This window comes from Gouania willdenowi, chromosome 3, assembly GCF_900634775.1.
Source record: "Gouania willdenowi chromosome 3, fGouWil2.1, whole genome shotgun sequence".
NCBI classification, from domain to species: Eukaryota; Metazoa; Chordata; class Actinopteri; order Blenniiformes; family Gobiesocidae; genus Gouania; species Gouania willdenowi.
Genome location: NC_041046.1, coordinates 20,176,085 through 20,192,775, shown reverse-complemented (window position 1 = coordinate 20,192,775; position 16,691 = coordinate 20,176,085). Strand labels below are relative to the sequence as shown.

The window sequence follows — 16,691 nt, the reverse complement described above, 5'->3', positions numbered from 1 at the left end:
TTTTACGAGCAATGAGAAAAGACAAAGACCTTGAGACAGCATAAACAGAAAGGTAATACTGCCTCCACTCAGTCCCTGGTCAGTGGTCACATTCAAATTTGTACATGTGCCAAACCAAAGCAATAAATAAATGCCTGCAAGTAAAGAGTACCGGTACTATGGCTGGGCAATTTTGCCGAAAAAATCTCCAATTTTTTTAGAGAAAAATTTGAGTTTCGATTCGATTTCTTTTTTCAATGCGCTTAAAAATGACTGCAGAGATCAGAAATATTGTCAAAAGTGCAACTTTATTGCTGTGATTGTCCTCAAGAGTTAAAATACATAGAACAATCCCAAAATAAAAAATAAATGAGGATCTGTCATTCAACAATTTCAAGCTTCAACCCAGGTTTAAGCAAAAGTGCAACAGCACCTTCACAGTAGCTTAAATTTTCTGATTAAGAAATCAGATAACTACATATTTTATAACATATAACATTACAAATGAAAAAAAAAAGCATAGTGCGAATAAAAAATTAAACATGCCTGTGGCACACATACAGCCTACTCAAAGAGTAAACAAATGTAAACAAAGAGGTGGTTGGCTCACATTGAGCTACGATAACCCACAAGGACGGAGCTTGAAAAAGTCTGAAAAAACTGTGGTGGGGGAAAAAAGAGAAGAAAAAAAAAACATTTTTTTTTTTTTTTAAATTGAATTTGCAAAATAAAAATTGTTTTTACCTAAAAATTCGATCAATCGATTAAATCGATTTTTTGCCCAGCCCTAACCGGTACATATGAGATAATTGAGATAACTGCACATATCAATTATTTATGTTTAATAAATGTAATCATATACATATATACAGTATATTTTATATATACAGTATTTATATGTGTGTGTGTAATAGGAGTGTGACGATATTTCGCATTTTTTTTTCTTCAAAACCTTTTCTGCTTTTTCACTAAAATGTGCAGGTAGGTCTTCACAGAAACTTTGTTATTGTTTGTTGAAAGAACCAATATATTGTTTACTGGAATACTGCACTATAATGGTGTCACTGGTAAGAAAAACCCTATTTTTTGTTCACAGAAAGCACTATTGGAGATACTTATTCGTTTACATTGATATGTTGACACTTATTTCCAGAAATCTTGCACTAAAATAGTGTCACTGTTCATAGGACACTTTTTCGATGTATTGTCTATCAGAGAAATAAAATAAAAACTGTATTTTTTCACTTAATCTTTTTTTTTTTCTTGTTATGTCATAGATTATCGATGATTGATTACTGACATTATCGTCATATCGTGAGATAATTGTTACCGTACTGTATCGCTTATCGTAATGTGAGGTACCCAGAGGTTCCCACCCCTAGTGTGTAAGGCCTCACTTTTTCTTTTCAGGTGAAAGAACCTTGACTGTCTGTATAGTCATTGTAATTACAGTGTTATTAACACTACTGTACCAGTGAAGTGAAGCAAAAGCAGGTGATTTATTTTTAAAAAAAACATCCTATTAACACCCAACGTTTATAAAACAAGCCATGGCTTGGTCTTTGCCTTCTGAAAAGGAGACTGAGAAGTGTTCCACTCATTGTGACTGTGACTGAGACATCCCATACGCTCCTTGTGTATTTTTACCCACCTCCTCATTGATGAACTAAGTCTTACAGGCCAGAACAGATTAAAATCACTTGCACAGTATTGCTTTTATTCCAGTGCCTTTTCCAAACCAAACTTTTTCCCCTCATTCCGTCTCCAAATCAAACTCTTTTAATCAAATGAAAAATGGAACTTTAGTTTGAAAAAGCCGACCTGAAGCAAGTCATTACTTAGTTTGCACATGAACAGGACAGGACAAGTCTGAATAATTCACATTTCAAACAGTGGGCTCCAACGACACTAACACATGAAAAAGCTAAGCTGACTTGGTCTACGCGTTCATCCAAACACTTCCATTCACACAGTCAGCTAGTTTAGTGCGTATGTGTACATATTATGTTAATATATTCTGTTTTTATTGTGCAATGTCCTTTCTTGTCACTTGTCTTCCATCTTTCTCTCTGTGCTGTATACAGGCCCAAGTGTGTACAGTATATTTATTTTTATTTTTTTATTATGCTGTTTTATTTCATTTTATCTTATTTATCTTCTGCTGAAACTGTGCAAATCTCCCCTTTGTAGCACTAATAAATGTTATATTTATCTTTATTTGTGAGTTTTCAATTATTTGTTTTTATTTTTTAAGCTTTCAATTACCTGCAGAATTTCAACAAGCTTTGGTTGAAAGTGAACCGTGGCCTCTGTCATCATCAGTCACGCTTGCATTTTCAACAAAGTCAGACAAATAAGTTTTAATAGCCACTTTTTCAGCTGTTGAAACTTTTCATGTCACGTGACTCCGGCATCCTCTGAGGAAGCCTATTTGCAAGCAAAATAATGTTGGATGTATGGCTGTCTGACCATTGAACTGTCACTGTCCTTCTGAGGAAATGTAATTGAAATTGGCTAGTTTACACAATTGCACACACACACACACACACACACACACACACACACACACACACACACTGGGGGATGATTATCTGTCAAACAACATTTAAAAATATTTTAGGATTAATCTTGTTTTGAGGAAGATACCAATTGTGGGTTAATAACTTACTATTGCAATAAATGTTGCTCCTTTTTAGTGGCTGCGGGTTGGTTTTTGTTTTATTTTTTTTTTGTTTTGTTTTTTGTTTTTCTTTTGTGGTTCAACCCGAGGGGGCTCATGTAGCATAATAAAACACTGAGGACTATTTTCAAGATCAAATGTAGCTATAGCTTAAAAAAAAAGCAGAAACATTTTATATTTGCATTTAAATAATCATCTTATTCCCTGGGTGTGTGTGTAAAAAGGAAAATACTGATTATACCATAAGGTTTATAATTTATTTGGTAATTTAGTCAGTAGATAAATGTTTTGGTTTTTTCCCCCCTTTTCTTTTTGGGCAGGGTTCAGTTTGAGGCAACTTGTCTTTATTTAACACCTGATGGAGATATATATATATATATATATATATATATATATATATATATATATATATATATATATACAGTATGTCAGGGGAAAGCTGCGAAATATTTCAAATCCCAAAATATTTCCAAATTTAGTATCAACATATTTTGGCGAGAAAAGCATCATGTCCCTTTCTTCTTATTGACGCGTGGAAAATAAACTTTTATTTATTTTTTTTATTTTTTATTCGCCTTTTCCCTCCAGATGAGGAATGATCGAAAAACATTCAAAACATTGCTCCTTGGCATTATTTGTTATTATTATTATTTATTTATTTATTTCACTTTGAAGGTGTCGGGGGAAGTCACAGTATGTGATCATTGTTTCTTAAACTGTAATAAACAAACCAAAAAGATCAAGTTGTTGAGTCTTGAAGTGATCATAAATATTAGGTATCAATAGACAATAATTATATATGTTTTGTGGTTAAAAAATAAAAAATAAAATAATAATAATAATAATAATAATAACAATAATAAAATGTTTTAATGAATTAAAAAGTAACAACCCTAAACAATAGTAAAACTATTGTCAACATTGACATGTGTCTCTGACATACTTCACTTCCATTATCAGGCCAACTATGAGTGAGTTTGACACTAAAAGAAGCTGTTCGTTCCTCAAAAGAAAAGAGGTCTGGGGAAGCTTTGCAGGTTCAGACTTTCACTGTTGAGTAAACATGGAGCTGGTGCTGGGCTAAACCTGCTAGGCTAGCATGTGGAGCTAATGACAGCTGGAGGGGTAAACGTCCATAGCTGCTACAAGAAACAACATGTGACAGTGAAGATAAGTTGGAAAAAAGACTCTTTATATTATATATTTCAATTAAATGAATGTCTACAGTTACTGTGCAGCAGTGTCAGACTATAGACTTGTCTGTAACCTAAGTTGAGCAGCATGGTAGTGGGTATAGAAAGCAATGCCAGTGGGCACAGGAGGAGCACCGACCTGCGGGGCCTATGGGCTGCTGCTGCCCGTCCTCTCCGAAGATCAGTCTGAAGTCCAGCTCTTCATTCCCGGGGCAGTTTGCAGTAGTCATCGGCTTTGACAGCTCGGGTTTTACCCCGCCACTCGACCGCTGGAGCTATTTTTAAACGCTAGAGTAAAGTGTCACATTTACCAAAACAAAACAAAACAAAAAAAAAAAAAAAAAAAAAAAAAAACCAAAAAAAAAACCCGCGAAACAAAACTTTTAACTTGAGTTCATTTGTTTAGATTAATTTCCAGCCATGAACTAAGATAACCCTGAGCTTCTCTCCACGGCAGTGAAATCCAAAACACAGGTCCCAGAGAGGCTCTTCCTCCCAGCGACTCTCCGGCTTCAACTTCGGCTCTCCTCTCCTCTCCTCTCCTCTCACTCTCTCTATCTCTCTCTCCTTTCCACAGCGACCAAGCCTCGCTTTGTCTGAGTTTCCTGAGTCTCCTTATAAATGTCTCTCTTCCCTGTGTCTGTCGGTGCGTCTCCAGCCGTCTGTATCCGTGTCCGTGTCCCTGCCCTCCGCTCCTATCCCAACTTTTACTAACCCCGCGTGACAGGGCAGTTCCACTGGTGACGTCAGCAGACACAACAGCGAGCGCGCAGGGACGCACGCGAGGCGCTATCTTGGAGACTATGCTATTGTCAGGTTTGGGCTCAATTCTAATTGTAAATGCGTAATTGATCATTAATTACAATTATGGCGCAATTGTAATTTAAAAACATATATTGCTGTCGTAATCATTATAATATATTATAATCATCGCAATTGAGTTCAGATAATTGACTTTGTAATTGTAATTGCCATGAAAATTCTATAAAAAAATTGATTGTCAATTATACTTTAATTAACAACTGGGGAACCATGGTACACTTATATGTACAGTTCTACACATATGTAGTTAGCAATTATTAAAATATGCTTCATATCAAGCTTTCCCACATCTTACCATTTAAAAAAAAAAAAAAACATAATAAAACCTATATTTTTATTTATTAGGAAGCCAAACAAGGTAACCAATAGATAGAAATATATTTTACAGTTGATTTAGATAAGAGATGCTAACAGAAAGCTAACACAAGAGGTTTATTAGGTCTTTTATTTCAGGCTCAGTAATTGTGATTCATTGTAATTGAATTTAAATAATTGAGAATGACTTTCTCAAGATAAAAAAAAAAAAAAATGTCATTTTATTGTCAATGGAAAGCATGCAAGTAACTGTAATTGTAATTGACTTGTAATTGAACATGGGTATTTGGAAATGTAATTGTAACTGAAAAATGTAGTCGACCCCAATCCTGGCTATTGTCATAATTGTTCTCCTCGTAATGATATAAATTAGGATAATGGTAACATTACTGTTAAAAACAAAAGTTTATTTAATCAAAAATGGATTGAGAAGGGCATCATATTTCTTGTAAATTTGTTTGATGAGAATGGATGTATTTTTCTTGTGAAAATGTTCTTATCACTAAATCCTTTAATTATTATCCCTTCAGGCACAATTGAACTTTTTTATGGTCACCTAAAATATCAAATATGCAAACCAAAATTCCCTTGTTTATTGGTGCAAAACTAACTGATAGTAATAATAAACATATAAGAAAGGAAATCTTTTTTCACAATACAATTAAACCCACAGGTAAAGCAATTTGGAACTCACGTTTTAAAAATGTAAAGTGGAAAAAAGCTTGGTTTTGCCCCATCAATTTTGATTTTATAATAAAATCAGGTAAGTAAATTTCTAAATTTTACATAACATTTATCAATGTGACATATGAATTTACAAAAATACTGATAAGAGTGATACATGCACTTTATGTTTGTATGTTTACAACAGTAAACATGTATGAAATAACGTCAAAAGATGTCATTTTTTTATCTTTGAAAACAAAAATAAATCAATAACTTTCATCATTGGTCTCATGATATTAATGGCAAAATTCCATATTCATAAATAAAAATTCTCACTTTTAATTGAGTTTATTTAACATAGGAATACTTTTCTGAAAAACAAAAAGGTGAAATAACTCCTGTACCTCCAAGTGACATACTGTAATACCTGTATTTGCTTTATTCTTACGAGTGATGTTTTCCCTGACTTTTTTCTTTGTTCCCTTTATGTTGTTTTATTCATGTGTAAACTTGCAATTTGTCAATAAAATGTGATACTTTTTTTTTTTAAAGGCACGCACGCGGGAACCAATGTTAGTGAGTTAACAAAACATCTAAAAAATGTTTGTTTGTTTTTAAGAAAACAATAAGCACAATATACACAACTATAACATCACATCTCACTCTCACTATAAAGCAGTTAACTCTTCCCCACCCCTTACCATTTTCCTACCCTGACTCCCTCTTCCCTGTTCCCTTCCCCCTCACCGAGGTATAACACTGCCCTCTCTTTTTACATCCTCCCTATAATAAAGTATTTCTTACCCTTCCTTATGGAGGGGCCGGTGAAGGTCACAATTATGCAATAAAATGTATTCATTTATTTAATTGCAAAAACAAAACATGCATTGCTGTCTTTAAAAGATTGAACTTCTTAAAGTGTTGAACTTTGACAACATGTGCAGACAAAATGGAAAAAAAGAAGAAGAAAAAATAATTTTATTGATTGTTATATATTTGTTTTATTGTTATATTTACCTTATTTAAGTTTAGGAAGGTTTTAACGGTCTAGAACAGTGGTTCTAAAACATTTTTGGCTCAAGGACCCCCTTACTCTTATTTCTGAATTCAAGTACCTCCTTTGTCTGACTACAACACTGTGTTCATAATAATAAGAGAAAACCACAATAGGGCATAATAATGGAATGAATGAGTGTTAAAACACATTTTATAGACTAACATTTTGTAAATAAGTGGAATGAAACAGTAGTGCTTCCTGAATAGATTTATTCCTACATGTTTTGTGTTTTGCCCTCATCTCCAGCCTTGTGTGGGACAAAATTATCATATAACATCATTAATCCAAGTTGTTTCCATCATTATCATCTTGATTATCATTTTACCTAAAAATAGGCGTTACAAAACCCAAGATATTTAATGCTTTCATTTTTTACCACTCTATCTCTCTATCAAGTAACCCCTGTAGTGCCATTTGAGTACCCCTAGAGGTACACGTACCCCCATTTGAGAAACACTAGAAAATAAAGTAACAAACTATAGTTATAAGCAGAGGTGAACGTAATGAAATACAAGTAGGCTTCACGTTACTGTAAATGAGTTGCTTTAATGGGTATACTTGTACTTTTTTTACTATATTTCTTCAGTAATTTTACTTGTATTTAAGTATGTTTTAAAATAAGTAAAGTAATTCATTACATTTCTATTCCAAACATTACTGAGTAAATTATTACGTTTTTGTGATTTTTTTTTTTGTATTTAATTCCGTTTTATGGTCTCTTCATAAACTTTACGAAGGCACATTGAAAATAATAGAATTTAGATTTATTACCAAAAATAAACATGGGGGGTGAAAGTAACTAGTAACTTTTACTTTGAGTTCTATTTAATTGAGCTACTTTTTATTTGTACTTGAGTATTTTATGTTTGATTTACTTGTACTTGAATACAATGTCAATCAAGTAACAGTGCTTCTACTTGAGTAAGATATATCAGTACTCTTTACCTCTGGTTATAAGACAGGACAAGACAACAGCAACAGGGGGAATTGACAAATATAGACATTATTTTATTTTCCTGTTTGTTATTAATAATCATAGTCCAGCATCCATGAGCATGTTCTCCCTCAAATATCAAATAGCAATATAGCAAATGGGGTTCCGGGGACCACATGTCGGCCCTCGGTCTAAGTTTGTGTGGTACCCAAAGTAAAAAAAAATTAAAAAGCTGACATGAATGTGGCCCCTGGATCAGACAATCACAGTTTAGTGGCCCCCACTGTAATAAAAGTTGCTCATCTTTATCTCTATCAGAGCATAAAGCAGGGCATACTCTGAGGTCACCATGTGAGACTTCTATATTATAATATATTTTTATGCATAAGAATAAAACAGCGGCACTGAAGTGCACAATCATTTTGCTAAACTCTGTACATGTATACAATACACCATATGTGTCAAACTCAAGGCTCAGGGGCCAGATCCAGCCCTTTAGAGCATCATATCCGGCCCACTTGAGAAAGCATGAAACATGAAACATTTTGTAAATTACCGACTAATTCAGTTGTAGAGATTTTAGCCCCTCCAAATATAAAAATAACAAATACACGCTACAATATTACCAGAGCTAATTTTTCCACTTCTTATATCACATGACTGCTGTCGTTTTTTATCTAAAAATTGCAAAATTATTAGATTTTCTTGTAAAAATTTGTGGATTTTCTTGTAAAAATCTGTACATTTTCTTTGTAAAAATCTGTAGATTTTCTTTGTAAAAATCTGTAGATTTTCTTTGTAAAAATCTGTAGATTTTCTTGTAAATGTTTGTCCAATTATTCCACAAAATTAGAATAAATGTTTCAGTATGATATAAGTGCATGGATATATTTATGAATGGCTGTTTAATTGCAATATTCTGAGGAGAAAAAGGTACAAAACAGCACAGTTTCAAGCAAAACAACACATAAACTTACATGAGTGTTTGCATGGAAAGATGTGTCAGTTTTACAGGTGAAATTGAATTTAGTTTCCATCTTGTTTTCGTCACCCGTGTTTCTTTATTTCTTTTCTGTTACTTCATTTTTTGTCAGCTGCATTCGTAAGGTTTTTTAGTCAAGGGCCAGCATCACCTTCTTACCACATGGGGAAATCCTCATGCACTTTTTATACCTCATGCACGTTTATATTGATGAACCTTTTATTCTGACAGACTTTTACCATACCTTCTGTTGTTTTTTTTTAATGATAACTGTGATTCTGTCCTGGCTTGAATCTTTAAGTGTACTTGAATGTTGTGTGGGGGGCATTTTGCACTTTGTACAATAACAATAAAAAGATTCTGATTCTGATTCTGATTCTGAAATCAGATTACTTCTAAATAACTGTTTTCATATCATGTTCAATGTCATTTAGTATTAGTCTAGTGTTGGCTGGGTGAATAAAAATGAAAAAGTACATTAAGATCAGTGTAACAGGCTTGAAAAGTGGCTAAAAAAGTAAACATCAGTAATGTCAGTGTAAACAAATGTAGGCTTTAGTTTTGCGCTGATATTCTGGACTTTTAACGATTAGCAATAATTGTAGTAATTGGTAAAAAAAAATTTAAAAAAAACAAATTGGGTAACTTTACAGAAAAATTATGTGCAGCTGAACTTTTTTGTTATTTGAAGTTTTCAAACATTTGAATTTCTTTGCCATTAATTTAGTAAAAGGCCATTCGTTTTTTTTTTTTTATTGTATTGTTTAACCAAGTTGCTTTTAGAAACCAAAATTTAAAAAAAAAACATCATTGAAAGTACACGCCGCACATCCTGTGACTTGACTCCACAGCCATTAGTTTGATTTATTTGGTCTTCCAAATTCGCTTCCCTCCACCCACATCAGATTACATCAAATGTAACTGCCAGTTGTAATCCCAGTAAGGACTGGTAAGTATGACATGATACATTTTTATTTTTCCCATCTTAGCTTTAGATCCTTTTTGGCCAACTGCAGCATGACCCTAATACTCTCTGCATCAGCCCAATTTATGCTGAAAGTCAATTGCCTTTTGAACATTAAGCTGAAGAATAACAGTTAATACCAGTTAATTTGTCTCTTTAAAGCTTCTCCCACTCCCTCTGTAACCACTTCCACATACCAAACCTCCTAAAGTTCATCACTTGTTATAAGGAATTCCAGAAACTATTCTGTAGAGGAGGGGAATATATATATATATATATATATATATATATATATATATATATATAGATTGTTCTGAATTATTTCAACTTAATAAGAAAACAGGTTTGCCCTGAACAGGTTTTAAGGCCAAGTTGTCCACTTAAAGAATTTACAGCAGACACCAACTCAGATTTCTGACACACTGCTTATACCCACTGCTGCTACGTGCACGTGGGCGTACACAGGCAAGCGCTATGGCTCACAAATGCATCTGAAAGCATCAATATCACATTTCCTGTGGTCTTTATTTCCAAGCAAAAGCTCAAAGTTGAGACCTCTTTGACTTGATATGATATTTTTACTAAAGCAATTTTCAAATCAGACTAAAATGATCCTCATTGGGTGTTTTTAAGCCAATTGTATGTGTTTTACTATGTGTCAAAAAATAAATAAAAAAATAAAATCCAACACTGCTTCAGGACATCCTTCTATTCTATTCTAATTCTATTCTATTTGATAATTTATTCATGTCCTATATTCCTCCTGATTTCAAATAAATTACAAAAATTGATGGAGATTTTCGAAAACTATTTACAAAGTATAATTTGTAATGTTTTCCTTTCAATTAACCAGAGAGTCAAGGGTTTATTTTAAAAAATAAAAAAAAAGAAAGAAAAGAAAAATGACAATATCACAATTACTAATTTATTTTCTTATTCACTGATGAAACATAAACCAAAGAGTAATTAACACTTTAGATAATATTGTATCTGATAATGTTATATTGTGACAGTCACATAAACTAAATGAAGTTTCTAGTCTCTTTCGACACATCCATGTCTAATTCAGGTTACCTGTATCTCTCTATTCATGCAGGTAACCTTTAAAAAAAGCCGATAACAACCAAGAATTGTGTAGGAGGCTACAGATGTGGTTTGTAATATTATGCTCTAGTTTTTTTTTTGTTTTTTTTCAGCCCACACACTGATCCTGTTTCACTGTCTTTTTAAGAACTGGTGTTTGCAAACACACTGCACTGAAAAAAAATGTCTCGCTGCACAAATGCATGGAAAATGTCATTTTTGTGCATTTTAAACCAGAATAAAAAAGAAAACATTACTTTACAAATACTAAGAAGAAGAATTAAACTTTACCATGGATGTTTCTAATGTATGATGCCTGAAAGCGTTTAGATTACTGTAAGTAACATGCATAGATGATAAAAGAAATTATGACTAGTTGGAAAAAATATTCAAGTGTTTGTATGCTGCCCTCTTTTGTTCACTTTTTGAAAGTGAACAAAACTGATGGCAAGTTTAGTCCAATTACTTCAACATATGGGCATGGATTGCACATAAACTCTGGGGAACATTTTCTAATTTTGTCTATGTTTAAAGTCAGTTATACTGTACCGTTATATTTAGATTGCTTTATTAGGCTGCTGTGTGTGTGTGTGTGTGTGTGTGTGTGTGTGTGTGTGTGTGTGTGTGTGTGTGTGTGTGTGTGTGTGTGTGTGTGATCTGAAGCCACAGTAAATCAATCAGAGAGCTGATTCATTTTGCACCTCATGGGTGACTGATGTGCAATCAATAATACATGTGACTGTTGCATAGGAAGCCTTTCCCCTGTGTTTAAAAGGCATTTTTGTTTTCGAGGAAGCTCAAACTTAAGAATTCAATAGAATTAAAGTGTTTCTTTCAGTCAACTAGAGCAGTGGTTCTCAAACATTTTTGGTACTAGGCTCAAGTACCCCTTTATCTTACTTTTGAATGCAAGTACCCTGTCTGACTACAACATTTGGCTCAGAATTCAGTGAGAAAACAACTATAAAGCCTGATGATGGAATTAAGTGTTAACACACTTTTAAAGAATCTCATTTTGTAAACAAGTGAATGAAACGTTATCACATATTTAGTGCCTCCTGAATAGATTTATTTCTATAGATTTTTTAATTTTATGTCCTCTCCCTCTTGATGTGGGACCAAGACTGACCTTTGTATTTTCAGTTCATGTTCTAATCAAGATCATTTCTATCATCATTTTTTGTGTAATTTTGTGTGTTTTTGGTATCATTTCGTGTATTTCCTTTTTGTTTGTCTGTTCTTTTGTATTATTCAGTGCATTTTTCTCTGATTTTGTGTCTTTTTGTTCTCGTTTTTGTGTGTTGTTTGATTTTATTTTAATTATTATCTCTCAGTGTGTGTGTTTTTGGTGTTGTTTGGTATGTTTCTCTGTGTGTTTTATAGTGATTGTGTGTATTTGTCTTTCATTTAGTGTGTTTTTGTTTTCATTTTGTGTGTTGCTGGTAATTGTAAGTATTTTTCTTAGTGCGTGTGTTTTTGTGTCATTTAGTGTATTTTGTTGTTGCATGTCTGTTTCTTTTTATCATTTAGTACATTTCCGCTTATTTTGTGTGTTTTTGTTGTCGTTTTGTGAGTTGCTTGTAATATTTAGTATGATTATCATTTTTAACTAAAATCAACATTATTAAACCCTATATTTCTAATGCTTTCATTTGTATCGGAAGTGAAAAAGTTGTATTGCGACATTGATGATGTTTAATAATATAATATATGTACATACTGTTGATTGATTATATATCACTGCATATCTTATATTAAGAACATTAATTATGTACCGGAAGTAACATTGTAGTAATATTGCAATTAATCATTGGGCGATAAGGGGGTGGGACTTAAGAAGTTGTCATATTTTTCTTATAAATTTTGTTCAAAATAAAATTCAATTTTACTGATTAATTACGATAGTTTACAAATTATAGTGAAACAACATAAATATCACATCACAAATAAAGAATAAAGCAAATACAGGCATCACAGTATGTCACTTTAGGTACAAGAACCAATTTTTCATACAAAAGTAGAAATTCTTTCACCTTTTTTGTTTTTCCAAAAAGTATAGAGTATTCATATAATAATTAAACATGATTAAGAAAAAAATAAAGTCTGTACGGGATTTTGTTATGAATATGGAATTTTTCCATTAAAATGATGAGACTAATGATGAAAGATATTTATTTATTTTTGTTTTAAAAATACAAATAACATTGTGTTTTTGGTTCTGTTGTTTACAAACTGCATTCCAGAATAATAACGTACATGGGCAGTGTTTGGCAGGTTGACAAACAGAATTGAAAATAAAAATAATGATACGTCAATATCAGTCATCATTCCACTTCAAAAATATTTTTTGTATGAATAAGGGATAAAGTATTGATACTTTCTTTAAATTCACACAGAAAGCTTAGAAAGAGGGGAGAAGATTTGTCGAGTTTACACTTGTAACATTCACCATGTGAAATGAACAGGTTTACAATAAAATCAACTTCGTTATTATTATGTTCAAAGTACATAATAATACATTTACAATTACAGTTACTATTATTAATGCTACGTTTTTTCCATTTGAGCCCAGAAACCAATTGAATGAAATACAAGTAGATTGGATAAATGTTGTTTTTGGAGGTTGGTGTCATTTGTTATTGGAGACGAAATATGCGCCATCAACACGCGCCTACTGACGTCATCGTTAAGCGCCAGGAAAGCATGGCGACGCTGTAGGGGAGAGAAAGGAGACCCAAACCGCTCCTCAATGACGCAGAGGGTAACTTCAAACATTATTAAATCCTCCGTGTTGACGTGTTGTGGTTGTCCGCTGACTGTGGGCTTGTTGAGGATCAAAATGTACTCTTTGAACGCCGGGTGTGTGGCTGTATCGCGGGCTCTGGGCTCTGCTTGGTTTCCTTGTCGGGACTTCCTCAAAGTAACATCATCCGGCTCCGGACGACATTTCTCCCTCTATCAGACCCGCTCCAGTCCATCGGAGGCGACCCAGGAGGAGCCCGTGGTGATCCGTGTTCCTCAATACCTGCAGAAACGCGTGGAAGATGTGAAACATATACGAGGTAAAAACAAGATCCAGACCAGCAAAGCGGGTAAACTCCTAATCCAGAGCAAAAACCCTGTTTTAAACCAGTCTGTGGGTTACGTCCTGGCCAAGTTTGAGCAGCCAATCCTCTCTTCCAAGGGATGGAAACACAGCAAATCTTTTGGTGACTATTTCATCATCAATAACACCAAAACCATTGCACCTTTCTTTACCAATAACCAGCAGGAAGACGCTGAACAGAAAACACCTGCTTCATTTGAAAAGTTCCGCCTATGCAAAGAGTTGTTGGAGATGTTAAACAGCAACAACATCACAGTCCCTACCACTGTGCAGCTGCAAACCATCCCTAAGGTCATGAGAGGTCACAACGTAGTGTGTGCAGCAGAGACAGGCAGTGGGAAAACCCTGAGTTACCTCCTGCCTATTGTTCAAAGGCTGCAGGCAGATCTACAACAGGCCCAGTCGCTCGGTGAGAGTCAGCGTAAAGTCAGCGCTGTGGTTCTGGTGCCTTCAAGGGAACTGGCTGAACAAGTGTCTGCAGTGTCCAGGACACTGTGCGCTCCCTTTGGTTTCCTGACAAAGACTCTGGGTGGCGGGCATGGCATAGGACACATAAAGAGGGTTTTTAAACATGATTCTGCTGATATTATAGTTTCCACACCTGGCGCTATGGTAAAATCCCTGCATAGGCGTTTGCTGGACTTAAGTGATCTCAACTTCTTTGTAGTGGATGAGGCCGACACCATGTTTGATCCCAGCTTTTGTGACATGCTGGAAGACATCTTTGGTTACACTAGCATCGCCTGTGATCCTAAAGAAACGCGGGGGCTTGACCATAAAGCACAGCTGCTGGTGGTGGGGGCCACCTTCCCTGGTGGTGTTGGAGAGCTGCTGAGCAAGGTGACCGATCTGGGTGCGATGGTGGTGATCAAAAGTAAGATGCTTCACTTCCTCATGCCTCATGTCAAACAGAGGTTTCTGAAAGTGAAAGGCGCTGATAAGATCTTAGAGCTTCACCAAGCACTGAAGCAGCTTCAGAGCGGCGCCGCCGCTCTGGTTTTCTGCAACAAGTCCTCCACCGTCAACTGGGTCGGATATTCACTCGATGAGTTTGGGATGAAGCACGCACGCCTGCAGGGTGAGATGCCAGCCGTTGTCCGCTCAGGGATATTTCACTCCTTCCAGAAAGGCAAAGACGACGTACTGGTGTGCACGGACATCGCTTCCAGAGGTCTGGACACGAGCAGGGTGCAGTTGGTCGTCAACTATGATTTCCCAGAGTCTCAGACGGACTACATTCACCGAGCAGGGAGGGTGGGCAGAGCAGGGGGGGCAGAGGACGTGGAGGTGCTCAGTTTTGTCACTCATCCATGGGATGTGGAGCTGGTGCAGAAAATAGAGACAGCTGCACGCAAGAGAATGAGTCTGCCAGGGATGGAATCAGACATTCAGGAGCCAAAACCTCAACCAGAGGATTCAGAACTCTAGATTTATTCATTTGTTCTCACAACACTTATTGATTAGAGGAGAAACAAAGTTTAAAAACAAAAAAAAAAATGTAATCGTTAATCTAATGATTGTTACGTTGATGTGTCCATGTGATTGTCTTCCAATATATTTACATATTATCATGTCTGAGGTGAACCCAGCTTTGAGCCCATTGTTGGCTTTTTTTTTTTTTAATAAACTTTGGTTTGTAAATTCATTCATATTCTTTTCCCCTTTGGTAGCTGTAAATGCTAGGGATGTCCCGATAACAACTTTTTCACTTCTGATACAATACCGATGCCTTGAGTAATATAATATATCGATCCGATACAATATCAGCACGAATCATACATACTTGTATTACTTATTTTGAAGTGTGGAATGTTAGAAAAGGCTTGATTTAAAAAAAAAAAAAAAAAAAAAAAAAAGACCCATTTGTTATAAACAAATGGATTGCATATAATTAACCTTTTAGAATAAACATATTTTATGATTGACTAAAATAAAAAAATAAATATTGAAAAAATAAATCCAAAAAAACAATATGTTATATCTGACAGTTTAGATGCTGTCCGATAAAATCCGATATTCATTTTCTGGCCGATATCAGATCGGGACACCTCTATTAAATGCTAAACAGAACTATGCACCACATAGGGCTGGACGATATGGACCAAAACTCACATCTCAATATTTTTTCTCAAAATGGTTATATACGTTATCTTATAAATTTAGTTACATTTGCTGATGAAAAATTCCACACAGACACATTTACATGTCTCTTTCTCCTCTAAGGGACAGCACGTGTGAGTGAGTTTTGCAGTGTGGCTTGTCTAACTGTTTTCATGCTGTTCTGAGAAATAGTGAAAGCAGCGACTCCTAAAACTAGTATTTTAATACAAAATAAGCTATAAAAAAAAAAAATGTATTCATATAGATAAAGGCAATATTGTAATTTACTATATCGCCAAAATAGAAGTCTCGATATATCTTGATATGTTGCCGAGGCCTACCATCACATGTTTTTTTCTCCTTTTAAACTAAGGTTTTACTGCCGTACCTTTGAGGTTTAAAACATCTGCCCACATGAAACTTTTTAACCCTAACCACTAAAAGAACTATTCGACTTTGACTAAATGCTGTCAAATAAATTCATCTTTTACTTGCTTAATCCTGTCATCTGATGTGTATCCAAGCTCACATCGGCTGCAAGGTTGGGTACAATCTGAGCAGGAAAAAGGACTATCACAATGATAGATCTACTAATTCATGTTTTTTATGACTAGAAATAATTAGCTTATTTCCAGTCATAAAAAACATGAATCTTCTCCTCTGGGTACATGAAAGTACCCGGAGGAGAAAAGAAACGCACTATGAGAACATGTGAACACCCGCGCATACCCTTGGTCAGTGGTTCCCAAACAGGGGTACGTATACAGCTAGGGGTACAGGAGGACATTGCAGGGGTCACTCTGAAAGATT

At 34.7% G+C, this 16,691-nt stretch overlaps 2 protein-coding genes across 2 annotated transcripts in view; one reads left to right on the top strand and one right to left on the bottom strand.

Annotated features, from left to right (window-relative positions):
* Window positions 1-4,557, bottom strand: part of nfatc3a (nuclear factor of activated T cells 3a) — an 82,507-nt gene extending 77,950 nt beyond the window's left edge. Inside the window, exon 1 of the mRNA XM_028475896.1 lies at window positions 3,992-4,557. Coding sequence (XP_028331697.1) covers window positions 3,992-4,082 — 91 coding nt within the window. The 5' untranslated portion in view covers window positions 4,083-4,557. The remainder of the gene's footprint in view (window positions 1-3,991) is intronic.
* Window positions 4,558-13,352: 8,795 nt separating this feature from the next.
* On the top strand, window positions 13,353-15,372 carry ddx28 (DEAD (Asp-Glu-Ala-Asp) box polypeptide 28). Its single transcript, XM_028440471.1, has one exon. It carries the CDS (start codon window positions 13,425-13,427, stop codon window positions 15,207-15,209), a length of 1,785 nt encoding a protein of 594 aa, XP_028296272.1. The 5' UTR covers window positions 13,353-13,424; the 3' UTR covers window positions 15,210-15,372.
* Window positions 15,373-16,691: the final 1,319 nt, after the last annotated feature.

What these genes read in the sequence shown, in the direction of transcription:
- ddx28 (XM_028440471.1), top strand. Translation starts at nt 13,425, where the DNA reads ATGACGCAGAGGGTAACTTCAAACATTATTAAATCCTCCGTGTTGACG.